The sequence below is a fragment of the Megachile rotundata genome, chromosome 11 (assembly GCF_050947335.1).
Source record: "Megachile rotundata isolate GNS110a chromosome 11, iyMegRotu1, whole genome shotgun sequence".
Classification (NCBI taxonomy): Eukaryota; Metazoa; Arthropoda; class Insecta; order Hymenoptera; family Megachilidae; genus Megachile; species Megachile rotundata.
Window position 1 is genome coordinate 12,433,589 of NC_134993.1, and position 20,438 is coordinate 12,454,026.

Genomic DNA, 20,438 nt, shown 5'->3' on the forward strand with positions numbered 1-20,438 from the left:
TCTTAATTCTCGATACACTTAACAAATTCTGTAGTAATTATGAGAATGTTCAGCTACTCATCAGCTAACGAATATTTATCTTTGTATTTTCATTTTTCGTGAAAGTCAATTTGTATCGACTGTAACGTATTCGGTCGCTATTAATTTTATCAATCAATGGATTTCCATTGAAGTGTGGATATTCAGTATTTCAGAATGAACAAGTGCAGGAGGTGTTCGATCTCCATCACTACAAACCGCTTAAAAAGTATTTAACGTCGCTCGGATTGAATCCGTTCAACGAGACTTGGGGTAGCAAGATCGGTGCGAATGTGATGTTCTACACCTTAATCCTAGGCATTACACCACTGGTGATATACTTTTACAATTTTAAATCTACTTTGATATCATTCACAAAATTATTCTTAGTTTTGTTGAACTAACACCAGGTTTGATGATCGCTTACATTTTAATTTACACTAAAGTATATCAACACACAATCGAATCACACTTTTCCACAGTTGATACAGTTATATGTCGTAATCAAGGACACGGATGCAGATGCAATAATCGACGAATTACCTCATTTACTCATACTCATTGTAAGCCTCATTAAATTCGAAAATATTTTACTCAACAAGAAACGTGTACGTACTTACATATGGCCTTACGAAGAAAGTTTTATATGTGTAAGATCTATAGTCGCGATTCTCCATTATAGTTTAAAATATTACTAAATTTTATTCTGGACGATTGGGTGGTGCTGACGGAGGAACTACCAGTGCTGGAGAAAACTACGACGCAGGGGAGTAAACTTGCACGGTTGTACAGAGGTATACAATAAAAACAATAAAGATTGTATTTATAGTCAATGAAGAAAACTGATTTAATGTATCACTATTTCTTACAGTCACCTTAATCTTAGCTGCACTAGGCTTCATATACATTCCCTTAATAAATCCAACATTGGATTTAATAATGCCTATCAATGGAACTCGACCGAAGCAACAACTATTTGGTGCATGTTACGTATTTGTAGAGGCTGATGATCACTTTGCCGCCGTATTTCTACATTTGGGTTGGACCACATTCCTGTCGGTCTACAATATCTCTATCGTAGATTCGTTATACATACTAATCATTCATCACGTTTGTGGATTGTTTGACGTGTGCGGGTGAGTACTCAAAACCTTGTTACTGTCTGAAACAAAATAGTTCGATTACTTTTGACGGTATCGTTAAAGTACGTGGTTTCGAAGCGGAAACTGCGTTGACTGTCGCAAACAAAATGACCGCCATAATTGTAACCCAGGAAAAATACTTTATGCAGTACTTTCGGTGTCCATATTTTTACAATACTTCCACTGATCTTATGATCGTGTTTGAGACACCGATGACAATTGTGGCAGACAACGTTAATTCGCCACGAATACATTTACCACTGTCCTTTTTTAAAATATGTAGAATCTTTAATATTTTTGAACCATTGCTTTGGAGATAAATATACGAATCCAATTAGAAATCAAAAATTTTCTCAAGCCAATTCCAATACCTTACTATGTACAGATATCAGATCGAAGTAGCAACACAAGACCCTGAATTGCGATACGATCAGTTCAAGCAATGCGTGATGACTCATCATAAAGCTCTGAAGTTAGTAGCGCTTAAAATGATTTGTAACTCACATCGGTGACTTGCACTACTATTCTACTATTCACTGTTACTATTCTAGGTTTTTCGACAATCTACAGGAATGTAGCCAGAATATGTTTCTTTTGCTGATTGCGTTGAACATGACGCTTATCAGCATGACAGCCGTGCAAGTAAATATATCTCTATACTTAAAGCTAGCACTACATTTTACTAATTTTGCAGATACTTATGCACATGGATCAACCTCTGGACAGTACCAGATTCATTCTGTTCTTTCTGTGCTCACACTTTCATTTGTACGTCGTCAGCCTGTTCGGGCAAATCATACTGAACCACAGTACAATATTAGCGGAAAGAATGTAAGCATGGTACAAAAAGCATAGAGAACACTTGAATCAGAAAAAGGTTCACTCAGATGTTTTGCGTGTTGGAATTGTACAGATACAACTGCAACTGGTACGAGGTACCGATCAAGTTCCAGAAATTGCTTTGCATTATGATGGGAAGGTGCAACAAACCTTGCATTTTGAGCGCGGGAGGACTGTACGATATGAACATGGAGAACTATGGAAAAGTATGTACTTTTGGAAATTTGTGACATCTTTTAACGAATTTCTTTTTGCAAAAGGCAGTGAAAACGTGCATGTCGTACTTCACCATGTTTCTGTCCATGAGGGAGTGAGTGTACAGCTATCAAGCTCAACTGATCATAAGGACAATGATACTGTATCCACGAAATTTGCCAGCGAATCGAAAGTCGCATACTTGCTGCAGAATGTCAGCAATATTCAAATGAAATTCAAAATGAAAACATCTAATGTAATTAAGTGTCAAAGGGAATTATGGTAAAATTATCACTAAGCAATTAAGAGCATGTTTTATAGATTACTCTATCGTCGTCAACTTCGTTCTACTTTTATAATGAAAATAAATAATTTACAATGCACGGTTGATTTTAATACTTTAACCGCACTTGTACGCAGTCAGATGTCGCCGGCAATATTTTTGAAGAATTTAAAGGAACTTTATGCATTCACGAAATAATTCAACATGGTCATACACACAAAACAAACACTGGGCCACTCCAAATCGCGGGGTACCCCCGCTTTAGGTAAGCGAATTACGCGCAGCTTGCTTTGGAACCAGTGGCGCAGAGTAAGAGACAACACTCTCTGTCGGCACCTCCTTGCTTTATCTGCACAATATTTTAAAACAAAAGTCTTTCGCAATACACAATTTGCCAGAGTTAACTGCGAAACTTGTTACAAAGAAGACAGATGAATCACAGATACGTGTTACAATGTATTTACAACGAAGACACCAAGAAAATCGTCTCCTCGAGACATGCCATAAACACCGACTAGCAAATACTTCAAAACCACCTGCAGGTCCCACGAAGTTCTTCCCTCAGTTCTATCGCGATCATTTATTATTTAAAACAATCAACCTCTGCCAGTTGCGAATCAATTCATCATATCACTATTGGGGAATAACAAGCTAATCTACGTCTGTCAGTTAACAAACATGACCGACACGGCATTTGACGCTTCGGATGAAGAGCAGGTGGAATTATCGACCGCAGTACTCCGACAGATTCGCCTGATTTATTTAACATAGTTATCGTAACTGACGGCGAGGTGACAATGTAGGTATAAAGAAAACCACGCGACATTTTCTGGAAATATTTCGATCGCGACGTTTGTGCCGTACCAGTTAAAAATGCCGAACAAGGAATCCACAAGAAATAACAGTACGAGAGGATCTTAATTCTCGATATACTTAACAAATTCTGTAGTAATTATGAGAATGTTCAGCTACTCATCAGCTAACGAATATTTATTTTTGTATTTTCATTTTTCGCGAAAGTGAATTTGTATCGACTGTAACGTATTCGGTCGCTATTAATTTTATCAATCAATGGATTTCTATTGAAGTGTGGATATTCAGTATTTCAGAATGAACAAGTGCAGGAGGTTTTCCATCTCCATCACTACAAACCGCTTAAAAAGTATTTAACGACGCTCGGATTGAATCCGTTCAATGAGACTTGGGGTAGCAAGATCGGTGCGAATGTGATGTTCTACACCTTAATCCTAGGCATGATACCACTGGTGATACATTTTTACAATTTTAAATCTAGTTAGATACCATTCGCGAAATTAGTCTTAGTTTTGTTGAACTAACACCAGGTTTGATGATCGCTTACATTTTAATTTACACTAAAGTATATCAGCACACATTCGTATCACACTTTTCCACAGTTCATACAGTTATGTGTCGTAATCCAAGACACAGATGTAGATGCAATAATCGACGAATTACCCCATTTACTTCTAGCCGTTGCAAGCCTAATTAAGTTTGAAAACATTTTACTCAACAAGAAACGTGTACGTACATACATATGGCTTTACGTAGAAAGTTTTACATATTAAGATGTATACCCTCGATTCTCCATTATAGTTTAAAATATTGCTAAATTTTATTCTGAACGATTGGGTGATGCTGACGAGAGAACTACCGGTGCTAGAGAAGACTACTGCGCAGGGGAGTAGACTTGCACGGTTGTACAGAGGTATACAATAAAAATAATAAATATTATATTTATAGTCAATTAAGCAAACTGATTTACTGTATGATTATTTCTTACAGTCACCTTAATCGGAGCTACACTAGGATTCATATATATTCCCTTAATAAATCCGACACTGGATTTACTAATGCCTATTAATGGAACTCGACCGAAGGAACCTCTGTTTGGTGTCTGTTACGTATTTATGAAAGCTGATGATCATTTTGCCGCTGTATTTCTACATTTGGGTTGGACCACATTCGTGACGGTCTATAATGTCTCTATCGTAGATTCGTTATACATACTAATCATTCACCACGTTTGTGGAATGTTTGACGTTTGCGGGTGAGTGCTTAAAACCTTGTTACTGTCTGAAACAAAATAGTTCGTCTACTTTTGACGGTATCGTTAAAATACGTGGTTTCGAAGCGGAAAGTGCGTTGACTGTCGCAAACAAAATGACCGCCATATTCGTAACCCAAGAAAAATACTTTATGCAGTACTTTCGGTGTCCATATTTTTACAATACTTCCACTGACCTTATATCGTGTTTGAGACACCGATGACAATTGTGGCAGACAACGTTAATTCGCCACGAATACATTTACCACTGTCCTTTCTTAAAATATGTAGAATCTTTAATACTTTTGAACCATTGCTCTAGAGATAAATATACGAATCCAATTAGAAATTAAAAATTTTGTCAAACCGATTCTAATACCTTACAATGCATAGATATCAGATCGAAACAGCAACACAAGAGCCTGAATTGCGGTACGATCAGTTCAAGCAATGCGTCATGACTCATCATAAGGCTCTGCTGTTAGTACCGCTTAAAAAGATTTGTAATTAAAATCGGAGACTTATAAGTGTTACTATTCTAGGTTTTTCGACAAACTACAGGAATGCAGCCAGAATATGTTTCTTTTGCTGGTTGCGTTGAACATGATACTCATCAGCATGACTGCCGTGCAAGTAAATATGTCTCTATACTTAAAGCTAACACTACATTTTACTAATTTTGCAGATACTTATGCACATGGATCAACCTCTGGACAGTACCAGATTCATTCTGTTCTTTCTGTGCGCACAATTTCATTTGTACATCGTCAGCCTATTCGGGCAAATCATACTGAACCACAGCACAATATTAGCAGAAAGAATGTAAGCATGGTACGAAAAGCATAGAGAACACTTGAATCAGAAAAAGGTTCACTCAGATGTTTTGCATGTTGGAATTGTACAGATACAACTGCAACTGGTACGAGGTACCGATCAAGTTCCAGAAATTGCTTTGCATGATGATAGGAAGGTGCAACAAACCTTGCATTTTGAGCGCGGGAGGACTGTACGATATGAACATGGAGAACTATGGAAAAGTATGTACTTTTGGAAATTTGTGACATCGTTTAACGAACTTCTTTTTGCAAAAGGCAGTGAAAGCGTGCATGTCGTACTTCACCATGTTTCTGTCGATGAGGGACTGAGTGTACAGCTATCAAGCTCAACTAACCATAAGGATAATGAAACTGTAGTCACGAAATTTGCTAGCAAATCGGAAGTCACATAGTTCCTACAGAATGTCAGCAACATTCAAATGAAATTCAAAATGAAAACATCTATTGTAATTACGTGTCAAAGGGAATTATGGTAAAATTATCACTAAGCAATTAAAGGCAGGTTTTATAGATCACTCTGTCGTAGTGAAGTTTGTTCTACTTTTATAATGAAAATAAATAATCTACAATGCACGGTTGATTTTGTAACTTTAACCGCACTTGTACGCAGTCAGATGTCGCGGGCAATATTTTTGAAGAATTTAAAGGAACTTTATACATTCACGAAATAATTCAACATGGTCATACACACAAAACAAACACTGGGCCACTCCAAATCGCGGGGTACCTCCGCTTTAGGTAAGCGAATTACGCGCAGCTTGCTTTGGAACCAGTGACGCAGAGTAAGAGACAACACTCTCTGTCGGCACCTCCTTGCTTTATCTGCACAATATTTTAAAACAAAAGTCTTTCGCAATACACAATTTGCCAGAGTTAACTGCGAAACTTGTTACAAAGAAGACAGATGAATCACAGATACGTGTTACAATGTGTTTACAACGAAGACGCCAAGAAAATCGTCTCCACGAGACATGCCATAAACACCGACTAGCAAATACCTCAAAACCACCTGCAGGTCCCACGAAGTTCTTCCCTCAGTTCTATCGCGATCATTTATTATTTAAAACAATCAACCTCTGCCAGTTGCGAATCAATTTATCATACCACTATTGGGGAATAACAAGCTAATCTACGTCTTTCAGTTAACAAACATGATCGACACGGCATTTGACGCTTCGGATGAAGAGCAGGTGGAATTATCGACCGCAGTACTCTGACAGATTCGCCTGATTTATTTAACATAGTTATCGTAACTGACAGCGAGGTGACAATGCCGGTATAAAGAAAACCACGCGACATTTTCTGGAAATATTTCGATCGCGACGTTTGTGCCGTACCAGTTAAGAATGCCGAACAAGGAATCCACAAGAAATAACAGTACGAGAGGATCTTAATTCTCGATACACTTAACAAATTGTGTAGTAATTATGAGAATGTTCAGCTACTCATCAGCTAACGAATATTTATTTTTGTATTTTCATTTTTCACGAAAGTGAATTTGTATCGACTGTAACGTATTCGGTCGCTATTAATTTTATCAATCAATGGATTTCCATTGAAGTGTGGATATTCAGTATTTCAGAATGAACAAGTGCAGGAGGTTTTCGATCTCCATCACTACAAACCGCTTAAAAAGTATTTAATGATACTCGGATTGAATCCGTACAGCGAGACTCGGGGAAGTAGATTCAGACAGAATGTGGTGATCTACACCATAGTCATTGGCATGGTACCATTGGTAAAATTTTACAATTTTATATTCCATTCAAAGATTTTTAAATCGTCAACTGTATCTGTGATTTTGTGATTCATCTCTTCACATTTTTTATTTGCTCTTAATCTGTGGAGATCTAAAGCGTCTTTGTATTTCCAAACCTTGAATCTACGTAGACGTGGTATCTTATCACCAATAGCCAGTTGGAACAACTGGATGTGTTTTTAGATATAACCCTTAAAGTCGACGCATTTTAACAGAGAATTATTTGATGACCTCGTACTTCAAAAGTAATGTCAACTTGGATTTCACAGTTTTTACAGTTGTGTGTAGTAATCCGAGACACGGATTTCGACGGAATAATCGACCAAGTACCTCACTTACTTCTAACCGTGATAAGCTTCATTAAATATGAGAACATTTTACTGAACAAGAAACGGGTATGTATATTTATATCACTTGCACAATGTTTTTGGTATTATACTATTTTGCATTGCAGTTTAAATTATTGTTAAATTTTATATTGAATGACTGGAAGATACTGACGAATGAACTACCGGTGCTGGAGGAAACGACTGCAAAAGGGAATAGACTTGCCTATTTATACAGAGGTACCTTGTATAATAAAAATTATACAGATTTATAATAAATAATGAAAAGAAATTTTCCGCTTTTAAGCTTATTTATTTTTCTCTAATTGCAAACTTCTTTCAGTTACCTTATTGATGGCCGTTACATGTTTTATATATATTCCGTTAATAAATCCAACATTGGATTTAATAATGCCACTGAACGAAACTCGACCAAAGCAACAACTATTCGGTGTTTGTTACGTATTTATAGATACTGACGATTATTTTACCAGTATCTTTCTTCACATGAGTTGGACCGCGTTCGTGGTGGTGTACAACATCGCTGCAACAGATTCGTTATACATATTAATCATTCATCACGTTTGCGGATTGTTCGACATATGCGGGTAAGTATAACCAAAATTTTGTTACTTAATCAATATAATTCGATCATTAAACGGTATACGTGAGATTTGATTTCGAGATGACAATGTAAGGACTGCCGCAGCAAAATGGCGGCCATATTGAAGACCTAGTACTACTCCGTATTTTTCCTAACGCTTCTCGTTATTTTCCCTTCTATGTATTCCATTACATTTGCGACGATTAGTGAAAATATTTGTGATCAACACCTTAACAATTGTTTCGCAAACATTTCGCTACTTCATTTCATCTGAGAATATATAGAATCTCACCGCTAAACCATTGTTTCTGTAACTATAAAGATCAGTTAAAACTTTTCGGTCTTGTCAATTCTAATATTTTGCAACCCCAATGTTTAGATACCAGATTGAAACGATTTTCAAACGCAGGAATTTGCAATACGATCAGTTCAAGCAGTGCGTGATTTATCATCACAAAGCTCTGGAGTTAGTATCGTTTACAGTGTAATTTACTGTACATTAACGAAACGAATCTTACTGATCTTTCTTACGATTTTAGGTATTTTAATTACCTACAAAAATGTACTCAGAATATGTTCCTACTGTTGGTGGCAATGAACATGATACTCATCAGCACAACGGGAGTTCAAGTAAAGACATGCGTGTACTAAAATTAACACTATATCAAATTTTATTTATTTTACAGATATTAATGCATATTGATCATCCTTTGGACAGTAGCAGATTCGTCCTGTTCTTCTGTTGTTGTCAGTTTCATCTGTACGTTGTCAGTCTGTTTGGTCAGATCATACTGAATCACAGCGCTCAGTTAGCGGAAAAAATGTGAGTACGCAAAGGAGAACAGAAACATTCTACGAGTGAGTGATATTTTGAGCGAATATGATAGCTTCAACGTTTGAATTGTTAGATACGGATCCAACTGGTGTGAGGTGCCGATCAAGTTTCAGAAGTCACTTTGTTTCATGATAGCGAGGAGCAGCAAACCATGCATTCTGAGCGCAGGAGGACTCTATGACATGAACATGGAGAACTACGGAAAAGTAAGTATCGGTTACGCTCGAAAATTGATTACGCATCTACACGCATTAATGGACTTTTTCTTGACAAAAGGCAGTGAAAGCGTGCATGTCATATTTTACGATGTTTCTGTCAATGAGGGAGTGAGTGTAAACCTGACAATATCAACTAATGACGATGAAACGGTTGTTACCGATAAAACTATCAAAAATAAAAATGAAAAGCGCAGAGTGCATATTCTGTGTACAAAGGAGATTGCATTTCAAGTAAAAAAATATTGAAGCATACAATGAAACATTAACCAGCTTACAAAATCGTGAATCATTAACATGTGTGAACATTGATGTATTATATTAATATTCTCGTATCCTGAAATAATAATGGTTGTATGAAATGTCATGCATATTGACTACACGACTACGTAATATAATTAATATAGACTCTCACTACTTTGACACTAAGTTATTTGCACTGCACCTCTGATGTGTGAAACTATTGTTGACATGTGTAAAAATAAACTTATTATATTATACTGAAACTTTGCTATTCTGAAATAAAATCGTTGTACTATATTTTTATTAATAATTGAGCACAGTAATTTCATTAATATAGCACAACGGTGTAGTGTAATTGTCATCGACGTTGATGGCACATGGATCTGATGTTACTGTTGTATCAAGTTAATGATACTGATATCCAAAACTCATCTCTTATAAATGAGTGGGATTCGAGTAATAGTTAAGATAAGTCGCGGACAAATTTTTCATATAAAATTAGAAATGTTGAGGTTGGTGAGAAAAATTCATGCAATCCGATTATGGTAGATATCACGTACCAGACTATGTTCACTGTGCAAGCACAAAATACAGTTAATGTTAATATAAATTACCTTGACTCTTTCTAGCACAAATCCCGGTTACACCGAGTCACTCGACATAAATCTGTACCGTTCTTGCAATCGCAAGGGAAATAATTCAGGTTCGAGCGATAATTCTTTCACAAATCCTCACCAGCGAATGCAACAAAGTCACCCGCTTACTACTCGAGGGTCCCTCGTCGCTACACGACAGCTTCATGGATTACTTAAAGCTACCAAGTACAGTTCTGCTACCGAATGCTAAACAATATCGTGTCATTTTCAATATAACACAATAACGAATATCCGTCAGTGCATCGATAGGGTTGGTAAAATGATTGACGCCTCGAACGACTGGAACTATCTTACCCTGCGATACTGGACTGAATTATTCAATAGCATCATTTACGGGAGTTGATACGACAATGACCCTATAAGGTACACCTCCCATTCATTTGCCGAAGTATTATATTTCGAACGCGACGGTTGTACGGTGTCGTACCAGTGAAAATGTCCGCGATTGAGGCAGACGAAAACAGTACGCGCGATACTTGTTACATTCATTAATTCTCGCTCATCTTAATACAGTAATTATGAGTAGGTTCATTCGTCTACTTACGACACTTAATAATCGAATTATCGCGAAAGTGTTAATTTATATTTACTGTAACTTGGATAGTCATTTTGAAGACCGAGTTAAAATTCTGAGTAAAGCACAGATATTCAGCATTTCAGAATCAAGGAGCTAAGGATGTATTCGATCTCCACCACTACAAATCGCTTAAAAAATATTTAATCATGCTCGGATTGAATCTGTACAATGAGACACGGGGAAGTAGAATCAGACAGAAGGTGGTGGTCTGCACCTTAGTCTTAGGCATAATACCTATGGTAAAACACATTTACAATTTTATACTTCGCAGGTCGACATTCGAAATTATATTAAAGACTTGTTTAACCTACTTCAGACATTTTTAAATAGTCAACAGCAGTTATCTGTGAATGTTTTGTGATTCTCTTCACATTTTTTTATTACCTTTTTTCCAAAAGTGTAATATTAACTTATCTGTGATTCCACAGTTTTTAGAGTTATGTGTAGTAATCCGAGACACAGACTTCGACGGAATGATCGATCAAGCGCCTCATCTAATCCTGACCATTTGTAGTCTCATTAAATTCGAGAACATTGTCCTCAACAAGAAACACGTACGTATATTACTTTTGAAGAATATTTTTGGTATACGAGATCTGCATTCCAATTGCAGATTAGATTATTGCTAAATATTATTCTAAATGACTGGAAGATAATGGCAAATGAACTACCGGTGTTGGAGAAAACAACTGCACAAGGGAACAGACTTGCCTATTTATATAGAGGTAATAAGAATTATACAAATTCATAGTAAATAAATAATAGAAATTTTCTGTGAGTATTAAGCTTATTTACTTTCCTCTAATTATAAATTTCTTTCAGTTACCTTACTGACGGCCGTTATATGTTTTATATATATTCCACTAATAAATCCGACATTGGATTTAATAATGCCACTGAATGAAACTCGACCGAAGCAACAATTATACGGTGTTTGCTACATATTTATAGATATCGACGACCATTTTACCAGTGTTTTTCTGCATTTGAGTTGGACCGCGTTCGTGATAGTGTACAATGTCGCTGCAGTAGATTCTTTATACATATTAATCATTCATCACGTTTGTGGATTGTTTGATGTATGTGGGTGAGTACAATCAAAATTCTGTTACTTATTAAATCCATCAATATAATTCGATTATTTTAACGGTACATGTGAGAGCAATACGTCGTTTCAAGATGAGCACAATGTAATATGAGAACATGGCCGCAGTAAAATGGCCACGTCGGCCATATTGAAGACCGAATTTCTAAGAACACGGACTGTTCCTTATTTTCGCTAACGCTGGTCATTCTCCTTATTACTTTCCCTTCCATTAATTATTCCATTACACTTCACCTGCGACATTAGTGAAAATAATTGTGACCAACAACGCACTGACAATTGTTTCGCAACCTTCGCTACTTTTACAACAGCTTTGTTTCCCAAAATTTATAGAATCTTGATACTGTCTGAACCACTATTACGGCTATACCAAAATCAATCACATTTATACCTTTGTCCATTCTAATATTACAATCTCTCTTATAGATACCAGATTGAAATGGCATTAGCAGAAAATAAAGTACAGTACCATCAGTTCAAGCTATGCGTGATAACCCATCACAAAGCTCTGGAGTTAGTACCGATTACATTAAACTGTAAATTAAGTATCTTATTGATGCGTTATTCGATTCTAGGTTTTTCGGTTACCTACAAAAATGTACTCAGAATATGTTCCTACTGTTGGTGGCAATGAACATGATACTCATCAGCACGACGGGAGTTCAAGTAAAGACATGCGTGTACTAAAATTAACACTATAACAAATTTTATTTATTTTGCAGATATTAATGCATATTGATCATCCTTTGGACAGTAGCAGATTCGTCCTGTTTTTCTTATGTGTACAGTTTCATTTGTACGTTATCAGTCTGTTCGGGCAAATCATACTGAATCACAGTACAATGTTAGCAGAAAGAATGTAAGTAGCTGCAGAAAGAATAGAGAATACTCGAATAAGAAGAAGGGATTCAATGAGATGTTTTTTATGTCTGAATTGTATAGATACAACTGCAACTGGTACGAGGCACCGATCAAGTTTCAGAAGTTACTTTGTTTCATGATAGCGAGGAGCAGCAAACCATGCATTCTGAGCGCAGGAGGACTCTATGACATGAATATGGAGAACTACGGAAAAGTATGTATCGATTACGTTCGAAAATTTGTTACGCAACTATACGCGTTAATGGACTTTTTCTTGACAAAAGGCAGTGAAAACGTGCATGTCATATTTTACGATGTTTCTGTCAATGCGGGAATGATGTGCCGCGCCACTTGAAGCCATCTTGACAATGACGATGCAAATGCAACGCTGAAGAAACTTGCAAGCAAACTTGCTAGGTCTCCAATTTCTGGGAGGACTGACTTTTTTATCGCAAGCAATATTTGTCTATTGATCAGTGATTTGATGCGAGATGTTTGGGCAATACAAATATTTTATCGTGAAGACTGTTCAAAATTAATACATTACTAGGTGAAAACGTAACAATTGTTTGGGGACTACCTAAAGCTAATTGTTTAGCTTTATGCACAATAATAGTTGCATTATGTATCAATGTTATAAAACTGAATGTCACTAATTAACTTGAAGCTTTCGAGCACCACTTCAAGAATGCTATCTACAGTCGTAACTGACATGAATAGTAATGTACAATTTTCTATATGCAACTGTCTAAGTGTAATTAACGTTGTTGAACATGAACTGTTGCTATGTGTTATTGTGATGAAACTGGTACGATAAAAAATTGTTTCATCAGATCTTCCTCTAATATTTGAATGCAAGTGTTTCTCGTGTGATGCACAAATTCGGAATTAATTCTTGAAACAAGAGAGATTTAAAGGAGTAACTCACCACAGTTACAGTGCGTTCACTATAAAACCTAATATTCACTGATTTGAAATAAACTTGCTACTCTTCGAATGGAGTTGGTTAGAAGACACGAAGCGGACTACGTATATACATTGTTCCACTTTATAATTTCAAAATGATATGTTTCCCTGCCAGGAGCCCGCCAGAAACACCGGGTAGCGAGTACTTCAAAACCACCTGCTCATCCCACGAATGTTCTTCAACCCCATCGCAGTTAGTTCATTGATTATTTAATACAATCAACATGTTCCGTTGTCTTACATATCGCGAATGAATTTACCGCGACACCAACACAATAAGAAAAAGTATGACTGTCAGTTGACGAACAGGACCAGCACCGCAATTGACTCTTTGGGTTAAGAGCTGGTGGAAATATCGACCGCCGTACTCCACCAGATTCCTTTAATTTATGTAGCAGAGCAATTACGACAGAAAGTGACGAGTTAATGACCGTATAAAGAAAACCATGCATTCTGTTTCCAAAGTATTTTCATCGTTTACCACCGCCGGTAGAATTATCGACCCTTGCACTCCGGCAGATTCGCCTGATTTATGTAACAGAGCGATTTTAACTGAAGGTGACGGGTTAATGACCGTATGAAAAAAACCGCGCTTCCCTTTCGCGAAATATTTCGATCGCGACGTTCGCACTACCGGTGTTAAAAATGCCGCACACGGAGACAGAAAACATTACACGCGGTACTTACTTTAATTCATTCTCGATCCAGTTAAACCGTGTAGTAACTATGCGAATGTTCACTCATTCATCACAAACCGAAGTTATCTTTGTATTTTCATTTTTCGTGAAAGTAACGATTGACTGTAACGTACTCATACGGTCGCTAGTAATTTTGTTGATCGATTGTGGATATTCAGTATTTCAGAATGAACAAGTAGAAGCTACGGGAGTATTCGATCTTTATTACTACAAACCGCTTAAAAAGTATTTAGTGTCGCTCGGGTTGAATCCGTACGTCGAGAGTGTAGGGAGCAACGTCAAACACACTGTGGTGGTCTGCACCATAATCTCTGGCTTGATAGTACTGGTAAAACATTTACAATCACAGTATAAAATTGGATATTTTTAAATTTTTACAATTGCAAAATATTATCACGCACTTCGCAGTGTCTACAGTTAATTGTAGTAATCAAGGCAAAGGACGTTGATAAAATAATCGACCAAATACCTGACATACTCCTGATGATCACAAGCCTAATTAAATATGAGAACGTTGTACTGCACAAAAAACGCGTACGTATATCTGTAACCTCTATCTGTTCAAAATCTAACTGTTCTAATATTTACAGTTTCAAGTACTGCTAAATTCTATTCTGAACGACTGGAAGCAGTGGACAAATGAACTACCGGTGCTGGAGAAGACGACCTCGCAGGCGGGTAAAATAGCCCGCTCATACAGAAGTATATACAGAAGTATAGCAATTTTTATAGCAAATGTAAAGTGTATTTTACAATGAAAACTTTACAGACACCCTAGCGGGGGCCACAATATACTGCATATATTCTCCACTGATGAATCCTACTCTGGATTTAATTATTCCACTGAACGAAACTCGTCCAAAGGAGTTTCTGTTCAAGGCTTCTTACGCGTTTATAGAAGTTGATGATCATTTTATCAGCGTGTTTCTTCATTTGAGTTGGATCGCGATCGTGACGGTCTACTGTATCGCAATCGTGGATTCGTTATACATATTAATCATTCATCACGTTTGTGGATTGTTTGACGTGTGCGGGTGAGTACTCGAAACCTTGTTACAGTCGGAAACGAAATAGTTCGTCTGCTTTTGACGATATCGTTAAAATACGTGGTTTCGAAGCGAAAACTGCGTTGACTGCCGCAAACAAAATGGCCGCCATATTCGTAACCCAAGAAAAATACTTTATGCAGTACTTACGCTGTCCATATTTTTACAATACTTCCACTGATTTTATGAGCGTGTTTGAGACACCGATGCCAATTGTGGCAGACAACGTTAATTCGCCACGAATACATTTACCACGGTCCTTTTTTAAAATATGTAGAATTTTTAATATTTTTGAACCATTGCTCTGAAGATAAAAATACGAATCCAATTAGAAATTAAAAATTTTGTCAAGCCAATTCTAATACCTTACAATGCATAGATATCAGATCGAAACAGCAACACAAGACCCTGAATTGCGGTACGATCAGTTCAAGCAATGCGTGATGACTCATCATAAAGCTCTGATGTTAGTACCGTTTAAAAAGATTTGTAACTAAAATCGGAGACTTATAAGTGTTACTATTCTAGGCTTTTCGACAATCTACAGGAATGCAGCAAGAACATGTTTCTTGTTCTGGTTGCGATAAACATGACGCTCATCAGCATGACAGGCGTTCAAGTACATTGATATACTTCATATGCTTCATATGCTTCATATATTTCAAATAATTGATATACTTGATATACTTCACATACTTGATATACTTGAAATGTTATATTTGCATACTTAAGTAAAGACTACATCAAATTTTATCTACTTTGCAGATACTTATGGCTGTGGGTAAACCTCATGAAATGCTCAGATTTAGTCTGTTCTTTTTATGTGAACATATCCATCTGTACATCATCAGTTTATTTGGACAAATCATACTGAATCACAGCGCAATATTAGCGGAAAGAATGTAAGTCATTGACCCTTAAAATCAAAATTAATACATGATTCAAATTTTCAATTAGATATAGTTCCGACTGGTACGAGATACCCATCAAGTTTCAGAAGTTACTTTGCATAATGATACTGAGGTGCAGTAAACCAGTCAATCTGAACGCGGGAGGTCTCTACGATATGAACATGGAGAACTATGGAAAAGTATGTATTTTGTTTGAAAAGTTACGCCATTGCGTCATTTGTTAATGAACTTATTTTTTATGAAAGGTATTGAAAGCGTGTATGTCATATTTCACGATGTTTGTGTCGATGACAGAATAATTTCACATCATACTACTCAAGTAACCATAATGACGATAATGCATCCACTAAGTTTGCTATGGTGACATATTTTGCTATGAAATGGTTTTCTGCACGCATTGGTCACAGAGAATATGTTGGTAAAATATTTCATAGAAATAAATATTTCAATCTTAACACAATGTAACATCAATCAACTTGAAAGGGATTTCAAAAATTTCTTTTTGACTCTTCAAATTCTTTAAGAAGTTAAATATAGCAGTGATTAAATATTCAAGGTTAACAATGAGTAATAATTATTTCTATGAAAAGAAAAATTGGTGAACTTACACTGTAAATAATTCAAAGTGCACAGTATTTGTATTGATGGAGATTATAAAACTGAATGTTGTCAAGTAAGTGAAGGGTGTTTTCTCTACCGGGTACTCTGTCCTCAAGAATCTTACATACAATTACATCTCGCAGAAGAAGTTCTACAAAGCCCTACAGTTATAACTCACAGAAGTAGTTATGAAAAATGTACAATGTTCTGTGTTTAATACCTGTATAATATGCAGTATGTCTGTATATCTAAATATTTGTATATCTGTATACCTGTATAATATCTGTAGAATATGTAATATGTCTATACGTTTGTCTTCAACATTAATAATGAATCTGATGTGAAGTGTTAAGCGAACAGATGTCAACAAGCTAACACATGAGATGCAAATCCACTGTGACTTCCAGTTAAATTTCAGCAAATAAGAGTAATGACACTAACTGCAATCCAACAGTAAAATCTGCTGCGTACCCTAGTAATGGATGCATTGAAACTTTTCAGTTCCGGAAAATGTGTAGATCCATGCAAACTTCACTACACAACTTAGGAAGATGTAGGCAGGTAACAAATATTAGTAAAATGCAACTACCATCACAATAATGCACAAAATTAATTTAAAATACCTATGTTCTTCAATATAGATCCTAGGTAAACAGAACTTCAGAGCACAAGTAGAAACTTCTTATAGACTTCACACCTGCTACTGACAATTTAACAGACACAATCGTAATGTAACTTCACTTGTTTTAATGGTAACTTTTCTCCAAGGAATGCATCAACAGCAGCTGACTCCACGGTCCCCTTCCACGCTCGATAATTTTATAGATTAAAACTGCACAAGTTTTAGCATGCAATATGGCGTCGTAATTGCAAGATAATAAGGTAATCTGCGTCTGCCAGTGAATCGGCAGGGCATGTACTGTTATTAACGACGCGAAGGTGCGTGCAGGTTTTCGTCTTCCGACTTTTTATTTATTCATCGGTCACTTAACGAAGGAAAGAAGAATATAAAGTACACTTTTCGTTCATTTATCGCAGTATTTCGATCGCGAATCACCGAAGCAATACATGGAACCCATGAAGGAAAACAGTACGCGATACTTCCTTTAATCTTGTAACTATGACATTCATCTATTCATCTGCCGTGTTACAAGAATTGTCTTTGATTTTTGTTTGTCAAGGGTTTCATCTGTGTTGAATGTAACTATCATCACTTTGATAATTGATTTAAGATTGCGATTGAAGCGTCGACATTCAGAATTTCAGAACCAAGAACAAGCTAAGGATGTATTCGATCTCCATCACTACAAATCTCTTAAAAAGTATTTAATGATGGTCGGATTCGATCCGTACAACGAGACGCGGGGAGTTAGGTTCAGAGAGAATCTGGTGTTCTACACCTTAATCATAGGCATAATACTAGTGGTAAAATTTTACAATTTTATATTCCATTCAAAGATTTTTGAATCGTCAACTGTATCTGTGATTTTGTGATTCTTTTCTCTTCACATTTTTTATTTGCTCTTACTCTGTGGAGATCTAAAACGTCTTTGTATTTCCAAACCTTGAATCTACGTAGACGTCACATATTATCAATAGCCAGTTAAAACAACTGGATGTGTTCTTAGATATAACCCTTAAAGTCGACGAATTTTAACAGAGAATTATTTGATGACCTCGTACTTCAAAAGTAATGTCAACTTGGATTCCACAGTTTTTACAGTTATGTGTAGTAATTCGAGAAATGGATTTGGATGCGATATTGGACGAAATACCTCATTTACTCCTGGCCTGTTTAAGCTACATAAAGCTTAAAAACATTTTTTTGAACAAGAAACGCGTACGTATAAAATACTTCAAGAATGTTTTTTGTATGCTACACTGTTTCTTGTTGCAGATTAAAATATTGCTAAATTTTATTCTGAACGACTGGAAGATACTGAGAGATGAACTACCAGTGCTTGATAGAATTACTGAACAAGGGAGTAGACTTGCACACATGTACAGAGGTATAAAAATAATAGTTTTACAATAATAGTCTTACGCAAAATGATCCATCTTACACAGTAACATGTAATACAGTAATGTTCTTCTTACAGTCACCTTAATGTGGGCCACAATAGGCTTCATATACATTCCCCTAATAAACCCCACATTGGATTTAATAATACCTCTAAATGAAACTCGTCCAAAAGAACAACTATTCGGTGTGTGTTACGTATTCATAAACCCTGACGATTATTTCACCGCTGTTTTTCTTCACATGGGTTGGACCACGTGGGTGACGGTGTACAATATCATTACAGTAGATTCGTTATACATATTAATCATTCATCACGTTTGTGGATTGTTCGACGTATGCGGGTAGGTACAATCAAAATTTTGTTACTTAATCAAAATAATTCGGTTATTAAACGATATACGTGAGATATGATTTCGAGATGACAATGTAAGAACTGCCGCAGCAAAATGGCGGCCATATTGAAGACCTAGTACTACTCCGTCTTTTTCCTAACGCTTCTCGTTACTTTCCCTTCTATTCCATTACATTTGCGACGATTAGTGAAAATATTTGTGACCAACTCCTTAACAATTGTTTCGCAACCATTTCGCTACTTCATTTCATCTGAGAATATATAGAATCTCACCGCTGAACCATTGTTTCTGTAACTATAAAGATCAGTTAAAACTTTTCGGTCTTGCCAATTCTAATATTTTACAACCACAATGTTTAGATACCAGATTGAAACGATTTTCAAACGCAGTAATTTGCAACACTATCAGTTCAAGCAATGCGTGATTCATCATCACAAAGCTCTGGAGTTAGTATCGTTTACAGTGTAATTTACTGTACATTAACGGAACGAGTCTTACTGACCTTTCTTACGATTTTAGGTTTTTTAATTACCTGCAGGAATGCAGTCAGAATATGAATTTGATGCTGGTCGCGATAACCATGATACTCATCAGCACGACGGCCGTCCAAGTAAATATATCCGTGTAATTAAATTAACACTACATCAAGTTTTATTTATTTTGCAGATACTTATGCACATGGATCAGCCGCTTGACAGTGCCAGATTCATCCTGTTCTTTGTGTGCTCACACATTCATTTGTACATCATCAGTCTGTTCGGGCAAATAATACTGAACCACAGCAAAACATTAGCAGAAAGAATGTAAGAATGGTACTAAAGGATAAAAAAACAATACACAATTCAATGAGAAGTTATTCATTTATGAAATGCACAGATACAGCTGCAACTGGTACGGGATACCGATAAAGTTCCAGAAATTACTTTGTATAATGATACTGAGGTGCAGTAAGCCCGCCATTTTGAGCGCCGGAGGACTCTATGACATGAACATGGAGAACTATGGAAAAGTATGTATCGGTTACGTTCGAAAATTTGTTACGCATCTACACGCATTAATGGACTTTTTCTTGACAAAAGGCAGTGAAAGCGTGCATGTCATATTTTACGATGTTTCTGTCAATGAGGGAGTGAGTGTAAACCTGACAATATCAACTAATGACGATGAAACGGTTGTTACCGATAAAACTATCAAAAATGGAAATGAAAAACGCAGTGCATATTCTGTGTACAAAGGAGATTGCATTTCAAGTAAAAAAATATTGAAGCATACAATGAAACA

The 20,438-nt window shown here is 36.3% G+C and overlaps 6 protein-coding genes and 1 long non-coding RNA gene across 8 annotated transcripts; 6 read left to right on the plus strand and 1 right to left on the minus strand.

Moving 5' to 3' along the window:
* The first annotated feature begins 598 nt into the window (after window positions 1-598).
* LOC105663028 (odorant receptor 65a-like) lies at window positions 599-2,452 on the plus strand. Its single transcript, XM_012289819.2, has 7 exons — window positions 599-812; window positions 890-1,154; window positions 1,546-1,632; window positions 1,712-1,802; window positions 1,855-1,991; window positions 2,074-2,206; window positions 2,261-2,452. The coding sequence occupies exons 2-7, from the start codon at window positions 958-960 to the stop codon at window positions 2,312-2,314; spliced, it is 699 nt and encodes a 232-aa protein (XP_012145209.2). The 5' UTR covers window positions 599-812; window positions 890-957; the 3' UTR covers window positions 2,315-2,452.
* On the minus strand, window positions 836-1,715 carry LOC143265385 (uncharacterized). Its single transcript, XR_013039877.1, has 2 exons — window positions 1,532-1,715; window positions 836-1,180 (listed from the first exon to the last, which is right to left on the minus strand). It is a non-coding gene; the product is annotated as an uncharacterized LOC143265385 (long non-coding RNA).
* Window positions 2,453-4,101: 1,649 nt separating the features above from the next.
* LOC100878543 (odorant receptor 65a-like) lies at window positions 4,102-5,778 on the plus strand. Its single transcript, XM_076537186.1, has 7 exons — window positions 4,102-4,204; window positions 4,282-4,546; window positions 4,937-5,023; window positions 5,086-5,176; window positions 5,229-5,365; window positions 5,448-5,580; window positions 5,635-5,778. Exons 1-7 carry the CDS (start codon window positions 4,132-4,134, stop codon window positions 5,686-5,688), a joined length of 840 nt encoding a protein of 279 aa, XP_076393301.1. The 5' UTR covers window positions 4,102-4,131; the 3' UTR covers window positions 5,689-5,778.
* Window positions 5,779-7,373: 1,595 nt separating this feature from the next.
* LOC100878763 (uncharacterized) lies at window positions 7,374-20,423 on the plus strand. Its single transcript, XM_076537241.1, has 13 exons — window positions 7,374-7,533; window positions 7,593-7,704; window positions 7,808-8,072; window positions 8,448-8,534; window positions 10,662-10,833; window positions 11,023-11,148; window positions 11,208-11,319; window positions 11,417-11,681; window positions 12,126-12,212; window positions 12,275-12,365; window positions 12,422-12,558; window positions 12,642-12,774; window positions 20,237-20,423. The coding sequence occupies exons 1-13, from the start codon at window positions 7,387-7,389 to the stop codon at window positions 20,288-20,290; spliced, it is 1,788 nt and encodes a 595-aa protein (XP_076393356.1). The 5' UTR covers window positions 7,374-7,386; the 3' UTR covers window positions 20,291-20,423.
* On the plus strand, window positions 8,285-10,738 carry LOC100878655 (odorant receptor 2a-like). 2 transcript variants are annotated; one of them, XM_012289489.2, is made up of 4 exons: window positions 8,285-8,891; window positions 8,977-9,109; window positions 9,180-9,906; window positions 9,991-10,738. In XM_012289489.2, the coding sequence occupies exons 1-3, from the start codon at window positions 8,629-8,631 to the stop codon at window positions 9,231-9,233; spliced, it is 450 nt and encodes a 149-aa protein (XP_012144879.1). In that variant the 5' UTR covers window positions 8,285-8,628; the 3' UTR covers window positions 9,234-9,906; window positions 9,991-10,738. The 2 variants fall into 2 exon arrangements, with proteins under 2 accessions (XP_012144879.1, XP_076393302.1); XM_076537187.1 differs by having other exon boundaries at window positions 8,977-9,906.
* Window positions 12,784-16,858, plus strand: LOC143263929 (uncharacterized). Its single transcript, XM_076537159.1, has 9 exons — window positions 12,784-14,552; window positions 14,633-14,758; window positions 14,815-14,926; window positions 14,994-15,258; window positions 15,650-15,736; window positions 15,799-15,889; window positions 16,036-16,172; window positions 16,228-16,360; window positions 16,427-16,858. The coding sequence occupies exons 1-9, from the start codon at window positions 14,172-14,174 to the stop codon at window positions 16,478-16,480; spliced, it is 1,386 nt and encodes a 461-aa protein (XP_076393274.1). The 5' UTR covers window positions 12,784-14,171; the 3' UTR covers window positions 16,481-16,858.
* LOC100878875 (uncharacterized) lies at window positions 16,984-20,076 on the plus strand. The gene is made up of 7 exons (XM_076537184.1): window positions 16,984-17,871; window positions 18,040-18,206; window positions 18,496-18,790; window positions 18,881-19,145; window positions 19,517-19,603; window positions 19,677-19,767; window positions 19,824-20,076. Exons 1-7 carry the CDS (start codon window positions 17,850-17,852, stop codon window positions 19,962-19,964), a joined length of 1,068 nt encoding a protein of 355 aa, XP_076393299.1. The 5' UTR covers window positions 16,984-17,849; the 3' UTR covers window positions 19,965-20,076.
* Window positions 20,424-20,438: the final 15 nt, after the last annotated feature.

What these genes read in the sequence shown, in the direction of transcription:
- LOC105663028 (XM_012289819.2), top strand. Translation starts at nt 958, where the DNA reads ATGCCTATCAATGGAACTCGACCGAAGCAACAACTATTTGGTGCATGT. An exon ending in GGATTGTTTGACGTGTGCGG is followed by an intron (nt 1,155 to 1,545) that starts GTGAGTACTCAA and finishes TACTATGTACAG; the next exon opens with ATATCAGATCGAAGTAGCAA. An exon ending in ACTCATCATAAAGCTCTGAA is followed by an intron (nt 1,633 to 1,711) that starts GTTAGTAGCGCT and finishes TTACTATTCTAG; the next exon opens with GTTTTTCGACAATCTACAGG.
- LOC100878543 (XM_076537186.1), top strand. Translation starts at nt 4,132, where the DNA reads ATGCTGACGAGAGAACTACCGGTGCTAGAGAAGACTACTGCGCAGGGG. An exon ending in GGAATGTTTGACGTTTGCGG is followed by an intron (nt 4,547 to 4,936) that starts GTGAGTGCTTAA and finishes TACAATGCATAG; the next exon opens with ATATCAGATCGAAACAGCAA. An exon ending in ACAATATTAGCAGAAAGAAT is followed by an intron (nt 5,366 to 5,447) that starts GTAAGCATGGTA and finishes GGAATTGTACAG; the next exon opens with ATACAACTGCAACTGGTACG.
- LOC100878763 (XM_076537241.1), top strand. Translation starts at nt 7,387, where the DNA reads ATGTCAACTTGGATTTCACAGTTTTTACAGTTGTGTGTAGTAATCCGA. An exon ending in TATCATCACAAAGCTCTGGA is followed by an intron (nt 8,535 to 10,661) that starts GTTAGTATCGTT and finishes AGTAAAGCACAG; the next exon opens with ATATTCAGCATTTCAGAATC. An exon ending in ACAATGTTAGCAGAAAGAAT is followed by an intron (nt 12,559 to 12,641) that starts GTAAGTAGCTGC and finishes TGAATTGTATAG; the next exon opens with ATACAACTGCAACTGGTACG.
- LOC100878655 (XM_076537187.1), top strand. Translation starts at nt 8,629, where the DNA reads ATGTACTCAGAATATGTTCCTACTGTTGGTGGCAATGAACATGATACT. An exon ending in GCTCAGTTAGCGGAAAAAAT is followed by an intron (nt 8,892 to 8,976) that starts GTGAGTACGCAA and finishes TTGAATTGTTAG; the next exon opens with ATACGGATCCAACTGGTGTG.
- LOC143263929 (XM_076537159.1), top strand. Translation starts at nt 14,172, where the DNA reads ATGCCGCACACGGAGACAGAAAACATTACACGCGGTACTTACTTTAAT. An exon ending in GGATTGTTTGACGTGTGCGG is followed by an intron (nt 15,259 to 15,649) that starts GTGAGTACTCGA and finishes TACAATGCATAG; the next exon opens with ATATCAGATCGAAACAGCAA. An exon ending in GCAATATTAGCGGAAAGAAT is followed by an intron (nt 16,173 to 16,227) that starts GTAAGTCATTGA and finishes ATTTTCAATTAG; the next exon opens with ATATAGTTCCGACTGGTACG.
- LOC100878875 (XM_076537184.1), top strand. Translation starts at nt 17,850, where the DNA reads ATGGAACCCATGAAGGAAAACA. An exon ending in ACTTGCACACATGTACAGAG is followed by an intron (nt 18,791 to 18,880) that starts GTATAAAAATAA and finishes TTCTTCTTACAG; the next exon opens with TCACCTTAATGTGGGCCACA. An exon ending in TCAGCACGACGGCCGTCCAA is followed by an intron (nt 19,768 to 19,823) that starts GTAAATATATCC and finishes TTTATTTTGCAG; the next exon opens with ATACTTATGCACATGGATCA.